This window comes from Psammomys obesus, unplaced genomic scaffold (genome assembly GCF_907164565.1).
Source record: "Psammomys obesus unplaced genomic scaffold, mPsaObe1.curated_primary_1811, whole genome shotgun sequence".
NCBI classification, from domain to species: Eukaryota; Metazoa; Chordata; class Mammalia; order Rodentia; family Muridae; genus Psammomys; species Psammomys obesus.
In genome coordinates, this window is record NW_026596162.1 from 14,378,551 (window position 1) to 14,391,712 (window position 13,162).

At 50.5% G+C, this 13,162-nt stretch overlaps 1 protein-coding gene across 1 annotated transcript; it reads right to left on the minus strand.

Annotated features, from left to right (window-relative positions):
- Positions 1-3,330: 3,330 nt before the first annotated feature.
- Positions 3,331-10,548, minus strand: LOC129667563 (NUT family member 2-like). The gene is made up of 7 exons (XM_055595256.1): positions 10,491-10,548; positions 7,904-8,603; positions 6,799-6,927; positions 5,656-5,795; positions 4,960-5,243; positions 4,547-4,663; positions 3,331-4,095 (listed from the first exon to the last, which is right to left on the minus strand). The coding sequence occupies exons 1-7, from the start codon at positions 10,546-10,548 to the stop codon at positions 3,331-3,333; spliced, it is 2,193 nt and encodes a 730-aa protein (XP_055451231.1).
- Positions 10,549-13,162: the final 2,614 nt, after the last annotated feature.

Here is a 13,162-nt window from a genome sequence, read left to right on the forward strand (position 1 = left end):
ACACACACACACACACATATATATTCACATATAAACACGTACACACACATCCACATCCACACATGAGCATACACATGCATACACACACATGCACACACATGTCACACATATACACATGTACATGCACATGTATATATATACATACACACATGTACATACAGATATATATACACACAAATGTACACACATATATGTACACATATACATACATAAGTATACATGTATATATACATTATATACATACACACATGTATATATGGAAAACAGATGTGTGGCTGCCTGGGTCAGGTGACACTGTGAAAAGTCACACCAGGTATCTTCCTGTGGATGCGAGGGTCCCACATCTTGACTGTGGTGTCCGCAAGATCCCATATGTCGTGCACAAACACAAATGGGGAAACTCTGAATGGGCTCTGTGCATGGCATGCATACACACCCTTGCACGGTCCTGAACAGAGGCTTCTGTTCCGCGAGAGCTTCGGATTTTGGTCCAGTCACCCACATCTCCATCCTCCACATCATGTTCCTGCTGCCAAGGCTGAGGCAGTGACTCTGAATCAGGAAGATTTTTCTGCATTTTCTTTTGAAAGCTTTAGAGTTTTATGTATCTGTCTTTTGTCCACATTGGCTATTCTGAAAATTACATTATTTATCCATGTTGGGGATGTGTGTTCCAAGGTGTGCATGTAGCAGTCAGAGGGCAGCTTTGGGGAGTCTCACAGCCCGAGGCCAGCAGCCTTGGGGTGTAGGGTGAAGAGCCAGCTACTCCGTTCATGTCAGAGACAGTCCCTATTCCCCTTACTAGGGATCCCACTTAGACACTGAGCTGCCATGTGCTAGAGCTGTGCAGGGGTTCTAGGTTATCTCCGTTTTATTTCTAAGACACTAACCACCACTTATCTACCTCTTACCAATGATTTACCAGTGAGTTACAGTTTCACTCAGTTCTAATCTTTAATTTTCCTTGAGTTTATCTTTTAACTCATGTACTGTTTAGAAGCATGCACTTTAATTTACACGTGTTTGAAAATGCACAAACAGCCTTGGAATGTTCTTCTCAAAAGTGGCTTTCTATATTGAGGCTTACCCATTGCGCACGCAGCAGCACGTGAATGCTTACTGGTGCTCAGCATGTTCTCAGAATATCACTGGGCAAGAAATAGGTAATGGGTCTTTCTACTTTGCACTTATAGAGGGATCCATGTCCTGAACCCGTGAACCCAGATGCCCAGATGTTTTCTGGAGGCATTCCCAGAGACTAAAGTAGGACTTCTGTGGTTGCCCAGTGTATGGTGAATTCTGAGACAGTACTCAGGGATCCAAGAAAATTAGTATCAGTACCCAGCCAAAAGAGTAGGGTGAAAAGAAACAGGATGTTCCGGCATATCCTTGAAATGACAGCACCACACTCCGTGTAATGTGCTGTACCGGTTGGTGTTTTGACAGATTGATGCAAGCCAAGGGTCTTCTGGCAAGAGGAACCTCAGCTGAGAATTTGCCTCCATCAGATTGGCCCGTGGGCTAGTCTATGGGACACGTTCTTGATTAATGATAGATGTGGAAAGGCCGACTGAGCTCACAACGAGGAGCAAAGCAGGAAGCAGCATTCCTCTGTATCCCGTGCTTCAGTTCCTGCCTCCAGCTTTCTGTCTCGAGTTTGCGCCCTGGCTTTTTTTGTGTGATGAGCTAAGCTGTAAGATGAAATAAGCCGTTTCCCTCCCACATTGCTTTTGGTGGTGCTGTTTATCACAGGGATAGAAGGGCATCTGAAACACTTGGCTTGAATGCCTTCTACCGTTGGGGTTCTCCTTCAGCACATTATGGAGAACCTTCAATCGGTGTCGCACCAATGGACTACAAGGAGAGAGCAATTAATATGGCTCCTCCTGCTTATACTTACCAGGAATTTTATTCCTGTCCTCATGTGGAAGACTTCACTGCTGTTCAGTGACAGGGGATTCATCCTCATGTGCTTTTTGAAACTCATTCAATACATGTGCAAGAGCTTGTTGGGGTAAATTGGACGAAGAACACACCAAGGAAGGACTATAGCATGAAGGGTGGAGAGGACGAAGATGAGGATCAGAAATGAACCACTAGAGAGTGCTGACTTAAGCATCATAATTCATTAAGTTTAATAAATGAGGTCAAAGGGCAGAGGTTTACACAAAAAGCACCTGCTGTGAGGTCATAGCTTAAGCAAACCCCACAAACTAGCCTGATACCTACGTCTAACCCAAGTCCTCTCCTGCCCTGAGCCTCCTCTGAGACCCATGTAAGTCAGTCCTTAGTAATAGTCAAGGCTTACATGCGGATACAACCAGGCTAGCTGATGTTTTAGCCAGTTGGCCATAACGGGGCAGCCTGGCCAAGAGCCTTCAGACAAGAGCCCCTCACCAGTCCTCCTAGTGCACGTAGGTCTGAGGACCTTCCCTCAACTGTGCGCTAGAATGCTTGTGAAGCTTCATTCTGAGCCCGAGGTCACAGGCCTGTAAGCTCAGCTACAAGGTGGTGGTGACATCTCCAGAGCTGTGCTTGGCTGCAGGGTGAGCTCAAGGCCAACTTGCACAGCTTAGGAAGACAGTGTCAAAAAGTAAAGGAGGCTGCGGAGATGGTTTGGAGGTGGAATGTTTGCCTGGCATAGAGGCCCTGTGTCTCGTCCCCAGTGAAGAAAAACTAAGAGGAGCTACAAAACAGAGTACACAAAAACGCTTCTTCTGTCACTGTCAGGAAACACGGCATCTGCCGACTGTTAAATGGGCGCTGGCTCAAGGTGTCAACTGAACATCCTCGGCTGCCCATTGGCCCCTTTCTCTAAATGCTGGGGCTTTCCCTTGAACCACCTACTCAAGAAGTCCCCGGCTAGCTGAGAACTGGATTAGCCTTTTCACCCACGTCTAAGTCCCTGTAACCAGGTGAGGACTAGGATTCCAGGAGCCTGCAATCAGTCTGCATTCTCCCAAGATGAGTAAATCCAGAGCACCTCAGAGCACGGCATGTCCAAATTTCCCCCTCAATATCTCCTCATTCCTCATAGCGGCAGAGGTGTGAGAATGAAAGTCACAGCCCTCACACTATTTTCAATGAAACCACTTTTATTCATGGTAACTTACAGACTCCTAAAGTGATAGCGCCCTCTCACTGCTTGCCCCAACCCTCATGCTGTCTTTATTTCCCAGTGTCTCCAACCTTCCAGATCCTCCCCTTAGCACCAGCTGGGTCAGTCCTGAGTGAGCAGGACCTGGTTTGCTTTTTGTTTTCATTCTGGGGGTATGGGATAGAGGCAGGGTGAGATCTATGCCCACTTTGAGGGGACATCACACAGGCTGCTCAATGCCTTTTCTTCCTCTTCCTCTTCCGTGTACCTAGTGTCTCATGCTTCCCCTTCTGAGGCTGCGAGAGATGAGCCAGCTCCAGAACTGAGAGTGGCCTTTCAGAGACCCCATGACCAGGCCCCAAGTTAGGCCTCTTAGCCACAGGAGCCAAGCCTCCAATGAAGGCTCGCTTCTTAGACTTGGCTAACGGAGATGGATCAGGACTGAAGCCCCTTATTTTTGCAGATGGTTTGGGGATACTATCAGAGTCAGAGAGATCTGCATAGGGGCACAAGTGGCGAGATAGTTTCCATGGCACCAGCCTGCACTGGGAAGACAGGAGGAAGGACAGGCTGGGAAACTCCTCCTTGTCCTCAATGGTTCTGCCCAGTGGTTCGTAGGGCTCCTCAGTACCAGATGTGCCTCTGAGGCTCCCTGCACATCTGTACCCCGCGCTTTGGGAGTGGGTTCCTCTGCCACGAGGAATAACAGTGGCTCCGATGTCTGCCAGTGAGGGCGAAGCTCGGCTACCTAGGAGGACAGTGGCAAGCTTAGGTCCCCATATTTCTGCATTGGTGGCTCCAGGACACTGCTGGTCTAAGGAAGCCATTCGTGAGGAGCCAGTCTGTGCACTGCATCCTCTTTGGGGAGCATTGTCACGTGTCTCTGCACCTTGGCAGACAGTCAGTATGGAAGCACTGGCAGGTATCTGGGGGGCACCGGGGTTCAGAGGTGCCCTCTCGCCTCCCTTCTTCAAAGCCACACAATGCTTCTTCAGCAGCTGCAGGAGGAAATGGGCACATAAGGGCCGGCACATCCCGGGAAGGACCAGAGGGGCAAAGCATTAAGTGAAGGCAGCCCAGGGAAGAGTCAACTCTGTGAGTGTCAGAGACCGACTCCACTAGCTGACGGTGCCTGGTTCCCTGTGGTGGTGCGCTTCACCCTACTCCCTTCTTATCCATACCTTCATCCCCTTCCGCATGAAGCCCAAGGCAGGATGCCTTGACTCCCCACAGGCTGGGGTGAGTCAAGGTCAGATGGATCTTACGAGCAGAGTCTACTCTTTTCCCTGTCCACCTGCTACCCTTCAGCACTCGCTCCAGTCAGGGCTTTTCCTTGCTGGTTCAGCTTACCCAGTGTCTCTCTGTCTCCTGTGTATCTAGTGTTTGGTTGTCTCTTGTCCACCTCTTGCTCTATCCCCATTGTCCCTGGTGTTCACCTTCCCTGTCTACCTGGTCAACAGTGAGTTTTTCCTCATACTCCAGCTCTTTGGTTAGAGTTGGTATGTCCATCTCTGGTTTGGGAGATAGGATTTCTGCCACAAACTGGGGGTTTATTATGGCCTCCACCTATAAACAGAAGGAAAGGACTTGAGGACCATCCAAGGAAAGGATCAGGGACCATCCAAGCCAAGGGGGAGCCTGTCTGGTCCTATGTTGTTGACAAGTCATGATAACAACCAACACATACACACACACACACACACACACACACACACACGAGGGGGGCTGGGGAGGTAGAGGCAGAGGAAGAAGAAGAGGAAGAGGAAGAGAGAGCTCTGCAAGGAATGAAGCAGATTTAGTTACAAGGAGTGGGATACCACACGCAGAATCTGGCCCACACCAGAGTTCCAGACGCAGCTCACTTGTTCAACAAAGTGTTTCTGGGAGCAGAGTTCATCAATGTAGCTCAGGAGTCCCGTGTCTGTGTACAAGTCATCTTCCTGCTCCAGCCCAATGTCCTCCTCGTCCTCCTTTTCCTCGGGCTCTCCTGTGAATGACTGCGGAAGCCGGTCCAGCCAGTCCATGATATCCATGTACTCCTGCACAGCTTCAGATGGAATCTCCATGGCCGTCTCATTCTTCTGGCGTCTGAGAGCTGGGAAGTGGGCAGGGTCAGTCTTGGGGACAGTCTCCATGGAGGTGCACGCTAAGAGGTAGGAAAGGATGATGATGGATGGGGTCTAGTTCCACCCAGCCACACCCTACAGGACAGTTCAGGGGAACTACAACAGCGTAGGCTGAGCCAAACCAGTCTTCTCTAAAGATCTGTGAGAGGGACCTTTGGGAGAGGCGGCATGTCTAGCACAGTCATGTGATTTCAGGTATTCTCCAAAGTCAGTGCCCAGGTCCTGATTACATTGTGTTTGGGTCTTGGGGGCAGAGAGTGGCAATGATCACTGCCAGTTAAATGATCACCCAGTTCAAGATGAAGGGCTGCAAGGGACCACAGGTCCATAGGAAATGCACCATCCTGAAGGGAGAAGCCTACATGTGGGACAGAAGTCTATTTTGACTGACTTGGCCTCTGCATAAGAGACCTAAGGGTATGTGAGCCCTACCTGGTTCCTCAACCACCTCAGGAGCTGGGGGCTTTGGAGGATCTTGCCTTGCTGTGGTTGTAAGAACTTGGCCCTGAACACCTCTCACCATCTCCAGCCTCGAATTCTCCATCTCTTCTGCATTCTCAAATTCTGTGAACCTAGGGATGAGGGAGGCCAGGGCCCAGCACAGGAGATTACTAAAGGGGATTGTGCGCACAGGGTCTTGGGATGGTCTGGTGCAGTCCCGTGTAGTGTCTGATCTTGGGGCATAACCACAACTCTGGGGCATCCTATATCTCTTGGTAGCAGGGAATCAAGTCAGTTTGAAGTGTCTCCAGTATGGCTTTCATGTGACTCTCCTCTTTAATGCCTATCTTGAACCTTGTCTAAAGCCACACAGCACACCTAACTGCCAAGATAGCCACAGAGATGACTGAAGGAGAACATCAGGGATCTCGGGCCAGATTCAGAGATGCTGAAGCTGAAACTGGGAGATCTGGAATGACCTGGGAGATAACGGTCCATGAGAGGTCAGGAGAAAGCAGAAGGAAGCTGAGAGGTGTGGCTGCCTCCCTCTGAGAACTGTTTGTTGCTCTGTGTGCATGAGGGCATCATATGGAGCAAAGGCAGAAAGACCAGAGACACGTCCTCGGAATGCCTAAGGGGCTTCCTTTTCCTGTGTGCCCTCTCTTGAGTCTCACTCAGTGCAATACATGAGGGTTAGCTGAAGAAAATTGGCCTCTGCTGTCACAAAGCAGTGGGCACTGTCAGGTAGCAGCGTGAAAACATGCAAAGCTCCCTTTGTACGCCCCACAGTGCTGGGGGAGACTCCATGGGGCTGGAATGTGCTGCTTCTCCCAGCTGACCCTTAACAGAAAGGCAGGGACAGACTCATAACCAATGAGGCCAGAGCTGCTGAGGCCATGGGGCAGGTGACCCAGCACTCCAGGAAGTGAGAACAACCTCCTGGACAGCAAGATTACCAAGGAGGAGCCTGAGTGTTTGGCGATCCTCCTGGCCGGATGTGGGAAACCAACTCACCAAACCCAATCTAGCTGAGCTGAACCCACAGCGCATGCCCTTCTCGAGCTTCCCGGCTCACCAGACCCATCCGTGTCTAAACAGCCCCCCATGCGCCTCCTTTAAGACTCCCACACTCACTTTTCCGCCATCTCAAAGAAGATCATACGGTCATAGTTGCTTGTGCACTGCCATTCCTGCAGACCTCTCCACAGGCCTTCCTCCACGTTCATGGTGGGCTTCCTCCGGGCCAGGGACCGAAGCACTGGGCTGTAAGTCATTAGGACCACTCAGTCTAATGAACAGCTCGCACTCCAGTCCCAGCAGCCCCAGCCCAGGAACATCTTTGTTCTTGTCCCAGTGGAGAGTCATCTTCCGGGAACCCCTAACCGTGTGGCAACCACGAACACAAAGATTTAGGTCTGTTTCCCTGGCTGCCATTTGAGTTCTCCACATATCACTGAATTGGGGGAGGGAGAATGAATGGGGTTTTGGATCCTCACATGGAAGATGGACCACAAAACAGAAGTAAAGTCATTAGAAATGGGACCTTGGGTGGTAGTCAGGCTTAGGTCATGAAGCAGCATGGGATATAGTGCTTTTCTGGGAAGGGGGAAGAGACTCCCAGGTTCTCTTTTGGTCCCGTGAGACAGGCATGGATACCTCACCAGAACTGGTTCTTCTGGGCTCTGTCTGGGTCTCTAGCATCCAGAACCATGAAAGAAAGTGTCTGTGGTTTCAGTCATCTAGTCTACCTGGTCCTGTGTGTAGCTGAGCTGGCTGGCAAAATGCGCAGAAAGAACTTGAACCTGGGGTTAATGACTGGGGCAGCAGTGCAAATGCCTGCCAAGGATCAGAAGGGGCAGAGAGCAAAGATGTTCCCAGTGCAGGTGTAATGCCTGTCGGGCCTAAGGGGAGTTCCCCACAGCAGTGGGGTTGGGCCACGTGCACAGGTCTCTCTGAGGTCTGGTGCTCTTTTCCACCCCCAGCTTCAAGGTGCTGTGGGCCCTAAACACCCAGGTTCCTGCTAGAAGATAAAGAGTTAAAGAGAGGAACTACCAAATGGAATCAAAAGCCTGAGTCCAAACCCTAGCTTCCAGGACTTCAGGGTCCCTGGTATGACACTGCTGTCCCTCAGAGTGTGGCTCTCGGGAGTGGTCCCATAACCTTCAGCACCTTCCTTGTCCACCTCACATTCATGGTTCTGGAGCCTCAGGAAGCGCTTCCAGCCACAGGTGGCACTTACATGAGGAAGCAGGAGAAAGCTGCCACATCAGGAGTCTGGGACAGGTGCCTCTGGACCAGTGTCTTGATATGCTGCCAGCGACGGAAGTTCCCATAGACGCTGTCTGGTTTGGACAAGTAGTTGTCCGGAGAGCTGGTTTGGACGTTGGCTGGGCCACTCTCTCCGTGTGCTCCTTTTGGAGGTGGTGCTGAGTTCACTGGGGACCTGACAGGAACCAGCTGGACAACTGGCTGTGTGGTGGGAGGGCGAGGTCCCAGGACCCATGTTCCTTCTTGGGGCTGGACAGCTGAAGCAATTCGGGCATTAATGAAGGTGTTAGCAGCAGGTGTTGTCATAAAGAGTGAAGCAGGGCGCCCCATGCTGCCACCTTGGGTCCCGGGGACATTACAGTTGAGGGGCACCTGAGTGAGGACAATGTTGGCATTGTGCACAGGCCTGCCTGGGGCCCCAACCTGTACAATGTTCAGAGGGACAGCTGTGCTCAGGGCAGTGCTTCCATCTTCTGCCACCAAAGACATCCCAGGCAAGGCAGATAGCACTAAAGGATTCCTGGGAGAGATGCCTGTAGTCACAAGGGGTGCCGGGGGCTCCCAAAATAACTGGGTTGCTGGTTGGGGGGCAGGTGGGAGAACAGGCAGGGTTGCAAATGTAGGCATGGAGGCACCAGGGTTGACGCTCATGTTCTGTCCCAGTGAAGATGCTGTGAAGAGAAAGGAGGGAAAGGATAGGAGAGGTGAAAGGGCACAGGAGGACGGCTCTCTGAGCCCAGCAGCCAGGGAGACTGGGAAGAGGAGAGTGTACAGTATGCAGATGTCCCTGAGTGAATGCCCCGCCAAGTTCATCTGGTTGAGCATGGTTCCAGCAGGGATCTTCCTCCCCATTCACCAAGCTTCCCTGACTGCTGTCTGTGGAGAGGAACCCTCAGCTTTCACCTCCGAGAGGCTCTTTCAAGAATGCCTGGCAGAAACTTCATCAGTGTTCTAGCTCTCTTCCCAGAAATAGGTCAGTTTGACTCTCCCTGGACACTGTCCCAGCACTGACGCTCACAGGAGGCAAGGTACTGTCGATGAGGTCCAGTGTCTAGAAAGGCCTCTGTGAAGGTGGCAGGTTTCAAATATTTTGACCTTATCCCCTTCTGAGTGTTCCTTTTCCACCCTCAAATATCCCCTATCCCTTTCTAATCCATCACAACAAACCAAAAGCACCACCGAGCGATCCTCCAAGCCAGCACCCTGCAATCCCGGAGGGGACCCTGAAGCAGGCCCTACCCATGCTACTGCTCCCTCTCCTCATACTTCCCACAGGAAACAGCGATGGGATAGACTCAGCAGCCCCTCACTGCCTAACATCATTGGTCCCCCCCATGTTGGGAGCTGTTCCCACAGCACTGGTGTGTAAGACAGCCACCTGGTTCCCTGACACCCTGTCCTTGCAAGCCGGGCAGTGGCTGTGGAAGGCTGTAAAGGCCAGGGAATGGTGAGTGGAGGGCCTGTTGGGAGGTTTCTTGGGATTATCACTGCTACTGGCATTGTCACAATTGACCATGAAATGAGAACCACATTAGGTCCTATTCGTCGTCTGAGCTCTCACCAATATAAAGGAATGAGTGTGTGTGTGGGGGGGGAGGCAGGAATACAGTTCTGAGCCAGGGGCCAAGTGGGGTGCAGTTATTTAAAGTTCAGTGGGAACTCATGAGGACCCCATCAAAGAGAGCCAAGTTTAGTGGGCCTGCACGTGATGACCAGGACACGTGTTCTAGGTGTCTTAACCTTAACAGCAACAGTAGAATAAGTTCCAAGACAAACACTTCTCTCCAAAGCCCCTGGAAAAGGAAGCCAACCACCTGAGAACCCACTAAAACCAGCTGCACGCTGCATCCCTTTACTCTTGTCAAAGCAGCGTCGGAAGAGAGGCTTCCCATCACTGTTAAATGACAGGCTAACGGAACTGCACAATAGTCCCAAGACAACACCTCTAAACTGATACTTAAAATGTGGGTCTGAAAATTCAGAACAAGCCCCCGTTTTGTTAGCTGATGTTCCCCAACTGCTCTGCCTCAAAGACACCAACAAACCAACTGGTACAAGAGAAGCCTCCCCTGGGTGGGAAGGACTCTGGACTGCCAGTTGATGGGGTAACCTCCACCCCCACGGACAGGGCCCACTGAGCTGTTTCCTGCCTAGCCATTTGTCTGCACTGTCCTTCTAAGGTCTTGGGTGGTCCAGTTACATTCTTGGGATCTATAACTTCATAGAGCAAGTTCCGGCAACCTGGAGAAACGACCCAGAGACTATCGCACTACGCCGCTGAACTGTGCTCGGGGCACCTGTCTCCCATACAGCAAGAACCAGTCCAGGTCTTCTTATGGTTTCTCCTGATCCTGTGTGTCTCCTTGTGGCAACCTCATTCCATTGCAGGCTTTGTCCATTCTGCTAAAAGCTTCGTCAGCCTCCCAGGTGAGATGTCCTTTAGAAGTCCAGAGTTGTCTACCCTCTCTTCCTTGGTCCAGTCGGTCATTGCTGGCATCAAATTTGAATTGCCTGTGGCAGGGGGAGTCAGGCCCCACACCCTGATATTGCAGGCTTACCTTCTGAAGCTATTCCTACAGGCTTGGACAGCAACCATGCCTGTCTGCTAGGCTCCATGGTGAGAGGATTCAGGTAAATCACACAGACAGTCACCAATACGTGGCAGATGCTCAAGAGAGCCAGCCAGAGCTGAGAAAAGTTTGAAAGTAAACAGCTCCAGAATGTGGCGTATAACATTCTGAAGTGGGGGAGGGGCAGAGGAAAACAGGGCTGGGGGAACATTCCGAGAGGGCTTGTGGCAGGTGCATCGGAACCTTGGGGTCCGTTCAAACGATGCATACTTGTTGGAGGTGACTGCACATGCTTGCTGTTTGCCTCTAGGTAAAATTAATTTTTTTTTCTTATATCACAGAACAGTGGGGCCACTCATGCCCTCTTTCCTTCATTTCTTCTTCAGTAGACCTTGTTTTATTCCCTCCATCCTGAGTCCTGCCTGCATCCCTCTGACAGAGGGGAGGCTCCTGAACAGTTTTACAATGTCTGTACTCACTCAGAACAAATTAGAACATATATTCAGACAAATACAGAGGATCTAAGTAACAGGAGGGCGAGGTGTTTGAAAACGTGACCTTGGGAGGTCCATAGCTCTTCTTGCCATGTGCGTACCATTCTTCCAGAGCAGTCCTTCTGTGCCCGACCAGCGCAGTGCTGGGATGTCTGTGCCCGGCGGCCTGATAGTCTCACCCATCGTCCTCTTTGCTAGAAGCCCCAGCCCACGAAGACACCACCCAGCATGTAGCCCACAGCACTCAGAGCTGAAATCACTTCTCGTATTGAGTCTTTTTTTTTTTTTTTATTGCAAACAGACATTACAACACAACTAAAAATCTGGTTACTGCCAAAAAAAATGTGTAGGCTTATGTGTCAGATTGACTCTCCTGAGCCTCTCGATGGGAACAGAATTAAATGTGAGGGATAAGAAGAGAGAAATTACTCTCCTACTCCAAGATGAAGGAGCTTAACATTCCTCGGTTCCTGATTTTCCAGGCATAGACACTCACTACCTGTGTGCGTGTGCTCACCTTATTCCTAGTTCCAATATGATCCCAGATTCACTAGCTGTAGGCTTCCATCTTCCTGTTTTTTTATATGCTGGTGTCCCTGGAATCATGTTTTCTTTTGTTGCAGGAAAAGACCATCTCTGATGTAATAGAATTCGCCTTACCAATTGTTAATGTCAGGATGCTAAAACAAAAAGCATTCACAGCAAATCATGCTTGCATTTTGTAGCTTCATCTTTGGACAGACTAGAAATGCTGTCACAATGCATGTTGGATAGGAGCCCCGGGGTGGAAGCTGCAGATGTTCTACACTGCTGTGAGTCATTTGCAATTTGCATATTGGGAGTTTTTGAGACTTATCTGATGCAAAGACACCAAGCACAGGTTTTGAGTAGCATGAAATATTTGATACTTTATCGTGAAGAGAAAGGCGTTAGATAATTTTGCTCTGTTACAGGTTCATGTTTGTTCTGAGCGTGAGTAAGGTGGAGCATGGCAGGTACAGTCGTAGAGGTTCAGCACTTGATTTGTGAGATTTTCTGATGATACTGCGCTGGCTGAAGCAGCGGGTGCCCTTCTGTCTGTGGGTTGTAGCACCTTTTTAAACAAAACTTGTCTGGTTCCCATTTTGATAATGTGTGTCTCATCTTATTGGTGTCATATTGCTGGGAGGCAGTAGGCTCATTTTGCCTTGTGACAAGAAGGGTGGCTAGGAAATGGTTGAGTGGGGACGCTGACTGAGAACCCGGAGAGCATGAGCCCCCTTCCCTGGTAGAGACTTCTCGTGCTGTGACAGAGGTCTGGGAAAGAAACAGAGGATTTAGGGGCACCCGGACTATCAAGTCTCAATTAAAGGTATTATGACAAATTTCACAGGAAACGTTTGTGAACCGACATTTATTGGACGTCTTAGGAAGGACCCTAGAGGCAGAGTCTGCGCAAAACATGTCTCACAGTGTCTCCTGGGTCTGAATCACACCCCTCCCCCCCCACCTCCCGCCTAGAAGTGTTCCTTAATGGAGCTTTCAGAAAGTATGGGCGGAGGACATGGTCTTCTTTGAAAGGTGCAAAGGAGACAAATGTCATCCAAAGTGTTGGGTCCAGAAGGAGCCAGACCCTTTCAACAGTTTTCGGTGAGGATGCTAAGTGCATGGGTGGAAGGTTTGTAATCCTTGGTTTTAAGGAAGGAGGCTACACTGTCCATGGAGGAGGCGGGGCTTAGGGGCGGGGCTCCACTTGCACGCTCTTCTCTGCTGCAAAGCTCTATGTTTCACCCCAGAGCTCTTCTTTGCGCATGTTACTGGAGTTCTAGCGCGAGCTCCTTGCCTCCCCCGCCTCCCTGCCTCGGTCCGTTGTGCACCCGCTCAGATAAAGAAGGCGCGAGGATGCCTGAGCGAGCTCGGAGGACGCTGGAGCGAGCACTCCCCTTAACGTTTCCTGAATATGGCGGCGACCAGAGTCCGTTACAGAGAAAGAGGTAACGGACACTCAGGCATAACTTCCTGAGCACCAGTCACCACTGTCGCTGCTCTAGGCTGTTGGTTCCTTGTATCTTGTAGGCAGTGTGGCCCTGAGTGACGTGAGTGCTCTCCCGAGGCCAGCCTGAAGCCTGGAATTTTTTTTTAATCTCTCTCTCTCTCTCTCTCTCTCTCTCTCTCTCTCTCTCTCTC